Here is a 10,308-nt window from a genome sequence, read left to right as displayed (position 1 = left end):
AACAGCGGGCAGTAAAATGAGGTGAAGCATTGTCTCCAGATTCTGCTGTAGAGGAATTACCTTACATAAGGTACAAGACCCAGTCATTAGGTTCTGCTCTTGCTCCTCATTGCTGCATAAAAATTGAGAGGCATTAATGTTAAATTTGTCAAGTGTGAAATGGACAAACAATAATTTGATCTCCCCTCCTGATTATACACTAGAAATCTACTCCACCAATAGGGCATTGAGATGAAGCCTGGACTCTCCTCTACAGTCCTGCCCCAAATCAGGGGCCATGGTGACTGAACAATGGGTGGGTGCTGAGACCAACCACTCCTTCTACAGATCTGCTGAGAACTTCCCAGCGTTTACCCTGATTCAGCCTATCAGATGCATGTCGATTGTGGCAGGTCAGGCCAGGACAGGCCAGGCCTGGCACTACACAATGCCACCAACCCCAGGCATTCCAGCTGAGGGATGGGGATAATTACTGGGGCAGCATGTTGGGTGACGGTCTCCAAATTAAGCACCTCTCCCTCTCAGTCAGTGTTGGTCCAGGCCCAAGCTCAGGCCCAAAGCCTGCCTGATTGATCCTCTCTACCTTGTCCTACAGCTCATGCAGACAGCATAAGAAATAGGAGCAGCATTTACATTTTGGTTATTAGAAGGTTCCTGCTCACTGATGGGGTCCTGTCATGGATAGGAAATGAGATCCAAACCAGGAAACTGGCCCAGGTCACAGCAGCTACAGGCTGACAGGTCTCATCCAGGCTAGAAAAGGAGCTCCAGGTCACAGTGGGTGATTGCAGCTCCCTCACTGGGTGGCACCTTTGCTAATTGTGGTGTGTGTACCTCGGTTTAGGATTATTGACCACTTTTCCACAGAAAGGATCTGCAAACAGGTTCCTTGTAAGGTGTGTGATTCAGTTTAAAATATTATCAACCAGTTCAGAATTTTTTAAAATGATTCAGCCCAGGATGTGGGCACCAGTGGCCATTTATCATCCATCCTAATTGCCCTGATTCGATGCAATTGAGTTGGATCGGAGGGCAGTTAAGAGTTAACTATGTTGGTGTGGGACTGGAGTCATACGTCGACTCAAGGACACAGGAGTCCTTGATGTGATTACCTCCAATTTGATTGGAGTAGATTTGTTATCAGGATTTTCCTGAATTTGCAGATGTTCTGAATTTCCTCAATACATCGACTCAGTTTGACTCTGAACACAAAGAGACATCCCCCAGTTACCTCTGATGAGGCCCCAGTTGTGTGGAGATCCTTTACTGTGCAGCCTCTGAGTTTTCACCCTGCTGCCCTGGCTCAATGGGACCAGAGAATACGGACTAGACCCCAGCACAAGCTGAACTTCACACAGTGGCACAGTAAAGTCCCTGCATGACATCATAATGCTGTGCACACTGCAGTATATGTAATAAATTACTCAGATGCAGTGACACCAGGTACAGTTCCGCATGATTTCATCTATTTTCCAATCAAAACATTCCATGTGAATGTTTAGTCCTGCTCTGCTCCCCAATTTTAAACTCGAACCTCTAATTGATATTGCCACAGTATGTTCCTTTACTGTCTGTAGGATATGGGTAAATCAGGCCAAAAGGGTGTTGATTGTGGAAAAGGCAGTGGCTAGCTCAATGGGCAGACTGAAAGACAGATATCCAGTGATTGGTACATTGCAGATACTCACCTGACTCCAAGTACAATGACCGATAGCCTGGGTCCTTCTGTAACTGAATATCCTTCAGGGTAAATATCGAGCTTGCTGCAAGTAAAGTTAATACTCTTAAAGTTCTAGTTGTTGCACGTTACCACATAGCAATACACCACGGATCGACCGAGGGGAAACAGGATGGCGAGGGGTCTGAGGGATGGGAGTGAGGGACAGCACTGACAGAGAGGAAAGAGAGGGAACTGATGTGTGGGGAGAAGGCCACAAAAGTAGAACATTGTTGCTATCTTCGTGACCGCATTTCCTAAACTGTAGTATCTAATAATAATACGATACAGAAGACGTATATTCAGCCCATTCTGCTTGTGCTGGTTCCTTGAAAGCACTACCCAATTAGTCACACTCCAAAACTCTGAGCAGCCAGCCAACCAGACATGCAGAGTCAGAGGCCTCAGCCAATCATGCGGCAGGGACAGGCAGGAAGTCGTTAGCCCCGCCATTACTTCACATGGTCAAGGGTCTGGGCATCATATTTATGTGTAACCTCACACAGACATCCAGATCTCGGCATGCAGCAGCATCAGTCTGGCTGTTTGTGAGAAACTGTAATCCTAAGATCTCTGGCGCTGAACTCAGCAACAATTCATTCGGAGATCAAGAGATCAAAAAGGTCCTCATTCTGGCTGGAATCTGGATATAGAAATGTGTCACAGGCGAGTCTGACACATCGCTCTGTCGTCCTTGCCCTGCTATCAGTGACCCACTCACTCACCCCCCCCATCACCCATGACCAACTCTCATCCAACTAAGAGCTTCCATGTGTCATCACTAGTCAGCACAATCCGGCATGTTGCAACTGCAGCCACGCCCTTTCACTGCATTCACATGGACTGATCACTAGTGTCACTATCACTGCGCTCACATGGACTGATCACTGGTGTCACTATCACCGTGCTCACATGGACTGATCACTAGTGTCACTTTCACTGCGCTCACATGGACTGATCACTAGTGTCACATTCACTGCGCTCACATGGACTGATCACTAGTGTCACTATCACCGTACTCATATGGGCTGATCACTAATGTCACTATCACTGCGCTCACATGGACTGATCACTAATGTCACTATCACTGCGCTCACATGGACTGATCACTAGTGTCACTATCACCGTCTTGACATATACTGATCACTAGTGTCACTATCACCGTGCTCACATGTGCTGATCACTAGTGTCACTATCACTGCGCTCAAATGCACTGATCACTAGTGTCACTATCACCATGCTCACATGGACTGATCACTAGTGTCACTATCACTGTGACATGCATGATCAGTCAATGTGAGTGCAATCACTGCATTCACATGAACTGATCACTAGTGTCACTATCACCGTGCTCACATGGACTAATCACTAGTGTCACTATTACTGCGCTCACATGGAGTAATCACTAGTGTCACTATCACCACGCTCACATGGGCTGATCATTAGTGTCACTATCACTGCGCTCACATGGACTGATCACTATTGTCACTATCACCGTGCTCACATGAAGTAATCACTAGTGTCACTATCACTGCGCTCACATGGGCTGATCATGCGTGTCACTATCACTGTGCTCACATGGACTGATCACTATTGTCACTATCACCGCACTCACATGGACTGATCACTATTGTCACTATCACCGTGCTCACATGGACTGATCACTAGTGTCACTATTACTGCACTCACATGGACTGATCATGCGTGCCACAATCATTGCGCTCACATGAACTGATCACTAGTGTCACTATCACTGCGCTCACATGGACTGATCACTAGTGTCACTATCACTGCGCTCACATGGGCTGATCATGCGTGTCACTATCACTGCGCTCACATGGACTGATCATGCGTGTCACTATCACTGCGCTCACATGAACTGATCACTACTGTCACTCTCACCGTGCTCACATGGGCTGATCACTACTGTCACTCTCACCGTGCTCACATGGGCTGATCACTAGTGTCACTATCACTGCGCTCACATGGGCTGACCACTAGAGTCACTATCACTGCGCTCACATGGACTGATCACTATTGTCACTATCACCGTGCTCACATGGACTGATCACTATTGTCACTATCACCGTGCTCACGTGGACTGATCACTAGTGTCACTATCACTGCACTTACATGGACTGATCATGCGTGTCACTATCACTGCGCTCACATGAACTGATCACTAGCGTCACTATCACTGCGCTCACATGGACTGATTAAGCATATCACAATCACTGCACCCGCATGAACTGATCAGTAGTGTCACCGTGCTTACATAAACTGATTACTATTGTCACTATCACCGTGCTCACATGGGCTGTTCACTACTGTCACTATCACCATGCTCACATGGAGTAATCACTAGTGTAACTATCACCATACTCACATGAACTGATCACTAGTGTCACTATCACTGCGCTCACATGGTCTGATCCCTAGTGTCACTATCACTGCGCTCACATGGTCTGATCCCTAGTGTCACTATCACTGCGCTCACATGGACTGATCACGCGTGTCACAATCACTGCACTCACATGAACTGATCAGTAGTGTCACCGTGCTTACATAAACTGATCACTACTGTCACTATCACCATGCTCACATGGGGTAATCACTAGTGTCACTATCACCGTGCTCACATGGTCTGATCACTACTGTCACTATCACCATGCTCACATGGAGTAATCACTAGTGTCACTATCACCGTGCTCACATGGACTAATCACTAGTGTCACTATTACTGCGCTCACATGGAGTAATCACTAGTGTCACTATCACCGCGCTCACATGGGCTGATCATTAGTGTCACTATCACTGCGCTCACATGGGCTGATCACTAATGTCACTATCACTGTGCTCACATGGACTGATCACTATTGTCACTATCACCACACTCACATGGACTGATCACTATTGTCACTATCACCGTGCTCACATGGACTGATCACTACTGTCACTATTACTGCACTCACATGGACTGATCATGCGTGCCACAATCACTGCGCTCACATGAACTGATCACTAGTGTCACTATCACTGCACTCACATGGACTGATCACTAGTGTCACTATCACTGCGCTCACATGGACTGATCATGCATGTCATTATCATTGCGCTCACATGGACTGATCATGCGTGTCACAACTACTGCACTCACATGAACTGATCACTACTGTCACTATCACCATGCTCACATGGGCTGATCTCTACTGTCACTCTCACTGTGCTCACATGGGCTGATCACTAGTGTCACTATCACTGCGCTCACATGGACTGATCACTATTGTCACTATCACCGCGCTCACATGGACTGATCACTATTGTCACTATCACCGTGCTCACATGGACTGATCACTAGTGTCACTATCACTGCACTTACATGGACTGATCATGCGTGTCACAATCACTGCACTCACATGAACTGATCACTACTGTCACTATCACCGCGCTCACATGGGCTGATCACTAGTGTCACTATCACTGCACTCACATGGGCTGACCACTAGTGTCACTATAACTGCGCTCACATGGACTGATCACTATTGTCACTATCACCGTGCTCACATGGACTGATCACTATTGTCACTATCACCGTGCTCACATGGACTGATCACTATTGTCACTATCACTGCACTTACATGGACTGATCATACGTGTCACAATCACTGCACTCACATGAACTGATCATTATTGTCACTATCACCGTGCTCACATGGACTGATCACTACTGTCACTATCACCGTGCTCACATGAACTGATCACTAGTGTCACTATCACCGCGCTCACATGGGCTGATCACTAGTGTCACTATCACTGTGCTCACATGGGCTGATCACTAGTGTCACTATCACTGCACTCACATGGACTGATCACTATTGTAACTATCACCGCGCTCACATGGACTGATCACTATTGTCACTATCACCATGCTCACATGGACTGATCACTAGTGTCACTATCACTGCGCTCACATGGTCTGATCCCTAGTGTCACTATCACTGTGCTCACATGGACTGATCACGCATGTCACAATCGCTGCACTCACATGAACTGATCAGTAGTGTCACCGTGCTTACATAAACTGATTACTATTGTCACTATCACTGTGCTCACATGGACTGATCACTACTGTCACTATCACCATGCTCACATGGAGTAATCACTAGTGTCACTATCACCGTGCTCACATGGACTGATCACTTGTGTCACTATCACTGCACTTACATGGACTGATCATGCGTGTCACATCACTGCGCTCACATGAACTGATCACTAGTATCACTATCACTGCGCTCACATGGTCTGATCCCTAGTGTCACTATCACTGTGCTCACATGGACTGATCACGCATGTCACAATCGCTGCACTCACATGAACTGATCAGTAGTGTCACCGTGCTTACATAAACTGATTACTATTGTCACTATCACTGTGCTCACATGGACTGATCACTACTGTCACTATCACCATGCTCACATGGAGTAATCACTAGTGTCACTCTCACTGTGCTCACATGGGCTGATCACTAGTGTCACTATCACTGCGCTCACATGGACTGATCACGCATATCACAATCACTGCACTCACATGAACTGATCAGTAGTGTCACCGTGCTTACATAAACTGATTACTATTGTCACTATCACCGTGCTCACATGGGCTGTTCACTACTGTCACTATCACCATGCTCACATGGAGTAATCACTAGTGTCACTATCACTGTACTCACATGAACTGATCACTAGTGTCACTATCACTGCGCTCACATGGTCTGATCCCTAGTGTCACTATCACTGCGCTCACATGGTCTGATCCCTAGTGTCACTATCACAGCGCTCACATGGACTGATCACGCGTGTCACAATCACTGCACTCACATGAACTGATCAGTAGTGTCACCGTGCTTACATAAACTGATCACTACTGTCACTATAACCATGCTCACATGGGGTAATCACTAGTGTCACTATCACCATGCTCACATGGGCTGATCACTACGGTCACTATCACCATGCTCACATGGAGTAATCACTAGTGTCACTATCACCGTGCTCACACGGGCTGATCACTAGTGTCGCTATCACTGCGCTCACATGGACTGATCATGCGTGTCACTATCGCTGCACTCATATGGACTGATCACTAGTGTCACTATCACCATGCTCACATGGACTGATCACCCATTCCCCTATTCCTACCACATATGATGTCAGTATACTGATATAAAGAGCCACCTTTTAAATGAAGAGATGATGGTTTGTACTCACTGTCAGCCAATTCCAGGATTTTCTCCCCAAAGGTTTTGAAGTAGCGATGTCTGACTGCTTCCTGTGCTGCAATCCTGCCCTTCCCTTCAAACTGTGGAGAAGACAAACCTTGTTCACAACAGTTAACCAGCATGTTCGTTCAAAAATACTGGCTGAGAAATTGGATTCATTGATGTTTTAATTTTGGACGTTACGAGTGCCCTTACAGCTCCAAAACTTTTCAGGCAAATTGTGCTGGACGCCATATTATTGCAGGGATAGCACATTGTTGGTGAATGTCCATCAGGCATATGCAGAGCAGGCACGTTATGGCAACATTGGCATCAGTGGCACCGTTTTGGTGCTGAACTATCCAGGCAGTGCCCTCTCTGAAAGACTCACAGCTGAACATGTATTCAGCAGCAGGAAGGTACCCTGCCTCCCCCACTTTCCTACCACCACAATTTAAAGAGATCAACTACTTACAGATTAGTTCCTGAGTGATTTCTTGTGCCTGTGGCTGTGATCCTACAAGTGTTTGGTGCTTTCTAAAGTTGTTTCAAGTTGCAACAGTCTACAGGGAGTGGAGTGGCAAATGCTGAAGGAGTTTTTGCTGACTTCAAAGCTTCTGCAGAAACTAGGTGCTCCCAGACATGGGTCACACTCCTCAGAATACTGTATGATTTGGAGATTTTGCAGAGGTCACACAGAGCAGGACAAGCTGCTGCATGTTGGTGGGGCAGGGCAGGGGTAGGTGTTGTGAAAGAGGCCACATCCACCCAGTGTGGTAAAGGAACAATTTGCCTATCAAAACCATAATGATGAACAATGTGAGAGACTTTAGTGCTTCATAAAGGATTTCATCTCTGAAATATGCCACCTTCTGCAGCCTCAACTGCAACCTTAGAGCAGGGGGAAGACAGCATTGCCAAGGGCTGTGAAGGTCACCATGTTGATGAATTTTAAGGCATCTGGCTGCTCCCAGGCTAGAGATATTTATAACATTTCAGAGTGTGTTGTCCATTGTTGCCTAAGGGAGACCCTGAGGCTCTCTATTGAAAGAGAGCTAACCACAATTAATTTGGTCTTGCCAGTGAGAAACAGGCAGTGTGAGCATGTGGCTTTGCAAGAGTTTCAGGACCCCCCACTGGAGCCAGTGCCTGTACACATGTCGCTTTGCAGATGCCGTATGCCAACTCTGCCCAATGCACAACTCAAAAGGAATTCCACTCCCTCAACATCCAGCCGGTGTGAGGCTGAAGACAGGGAAGCAACCAGGTCAATGCCCAGTATTCTGAAAGCAGTCAGAATACCTTCATTCTGTAATTCAGCCACCACAACAAACCAAAGGGTGGTCCCTGGGCAACAAGGACTATCCACTTATGACAAGGTGCTAATGGTGTTGGGTCAAAACCCTCACATCCTTGCAGTGTCAGTATCTGAGCTGATGGCTATGTGTGAGATGATGTGATAGTGCTGTGCCTTCATCATCATTCTCTTCTTGGTGTTTCTCCATTGTCTGACCAGATTGCATCTCTTGGCTACCTGGAAAGAAAAAGCCACAAGGGTAAGGTTGTAATGAGGGGAGAGGGGAAGTAGTAAGTAATAGTAAATACATGCTTTTACCATCTAAAGCTTGTAAATCAGAAGAGAGTTTAGAATGAGGGGGCAGGGAGATGTGAGGAGGAGGATTAAGCAGAAAGATACCATCATCTTTGATGGTTTTAGCCTGATGGCCTCAGCCATGAGCATCTCAATAATGGCCCCTCCGGTTAGCTGCTGCTGCCTCAGGCTGTCCTGCAAGAGGTTGAGAGAAGTATGTCATTGAGTGCTGTGCAATCTGATTGGCTAATGTCCCTGTCCTGGTGAAGCTGTGAGAGGTGGATGTGAGCCTTGCAGCTCTGCCAAGCTGGGTGAAGTGAAGTATCTGAATGTTAAGTGTGAGTAGTGCTTGACAGAGATTGTTGTAGGTGAGTGATGTGAGGAATTAATAATGGGAAGCAAGAAAATGGTACAGACTTTGAAGAGCATTTTGTGTCTGTCTTCACAGTAGTACATCCCAGGAATAGGAAAAAATCAAGAGGTAAAAGGGTGGGAGGTGCTTAAAACAGTCATAGTAACTAGAGAAAAACTACTGGGAAAATTAACAGGATTAAAAGCAGACAAGTCCCCTGGACCCAAAGGCCTGCATCCTAGGACCTTAAAAAAAGTGGCTGCAGAGATAGTTAACGATTGGTTGTAATCTTCCAAAATTCCCCAACTTCTGGAAAAAATCCCAGCAGATTGGAAAACAACACAAATGTAACACCTCTATTCAAAAAAGGAGGGAGACCGAAAGTCTAACATCTGTCATTGGGAAAATGCTGGAATCCATTATTAAGGAGGTAATAGCAGGACAGTTAAAAAATCATAATATAATCAGGCTGAGTCAACATGGTTTGTGAAAGGGAAATCGTGTTTGACAGATTTACTAAAGATCATTTAGGATGTTACAAGCAGGGTGGATAAAGGGGAACCTGTAGATGTAGTGTATTTTTATTTCCAAATGACATTTGGTAAAGTTTCACATAAAAGATTACTATACAAGATAAGAGCTCATGGCGCTGTGGGTGATATATTAGCATGGATAGAGGGTTGGCTAATGTACAGGAAACAGAGTGGGGATAAGTGAGTCATTATCAGGTTGGCAAACTGTAACTAATGGAGTGCCACAGGGTATCAATGCTGGGGCCTCAACTATTTACTATCTATATAAATGAAGAGACTGTATGTATTGTAGCCAAGTTTGCTGATGATACAAATATAGGTTAAGAGTCTGCAAATGGACATAAATAGGTGAAGTGAGTGGGGAAAAATATGGAGTATAATGTGGGAAAATGTGAACTTGTCCACGTTGGCAGGAATAGAGGAGCTGAATATTATTTAAAAAGAGAGAGATTGCAGAATTCTGAGGCATAGAGGGATCTAGGTGTCCTGGTACATGAATCACAAAAGTATGCAGATACAGCAAGTGATTAGGAAGATAAATAGAATGTTGGCCTTTATTGCAAGGAGAATGGGATATAAAAGCAGGGAAATCTTTCTACAACTGTACAGAGCATTGGTGAGACTGCACCTAGAGTACTGTGTACAGTTTTAGTCTCCTTATTTAAGGAGGGATAGACTTCCACTGCAGGCAGTTCAGAGAAGGTTCACTAGGCTGATTCCTGGGATGAAGGGGTTATCTTATGAGGAAAGGTTGAGCAAGTTGGGCCTATACTCATTGGAGTTTAGAAGAATGAGAGATGGTCTTATTGAAATAAGCAAGATTCTGAATGGGGAGGACGGGGTGGATGCTGGGAGGAT

General features: G+C 45.8%; 1 protein-coding gene across 1 annotated transcript in view; it reads right to left on the bottom strand.

Moving 5' to 3' along the window:
• Window positions 1-86: 86 nt before the first annotated feature.
• The window catches only part of LOC144682287 (cyclin-dependent kinase 16-like), a gene marked incomplete at its 5' end in the record, with an annotated part of 398,100 nt that continues 387,878 nt past the window's right edge, over window positions 87-10,308 (bottom strand). The window contains 3 exons of the mRNA XM_078544764.1: window positions 87-112; window positions 1,689-1,763; window positions 6,985-7,075. Coding sequence (XP_078400890.1) covers window positions 87-112; window positions 1,689-1,763; window positions 6,985-7,075 — 192 coding nt within the window. The remainder of the gene's footprint in view (window positions 113-1,688; window positions 1,764-6,984; window positions 7,076-10,308) is intronic.

Source organism: Cetorhinus maximus, chromosome 6 (assembly GCF_964194155.1).
Source record: "Cetorhinus maximus chromosome 6, sCetMax3.hap1.1, whole genome shotgun sequence".
Classification (NCBI taxonomy): Eukaryota; Metazoa; Chordata; class Chondrichthyes; order Lamniformes; family Cetorhinidae; genus Cetorhinus; species Cetorhinus maximus.
This window is presented reverse-complemented; position numbering and strand designations above follow the sequence as displayed.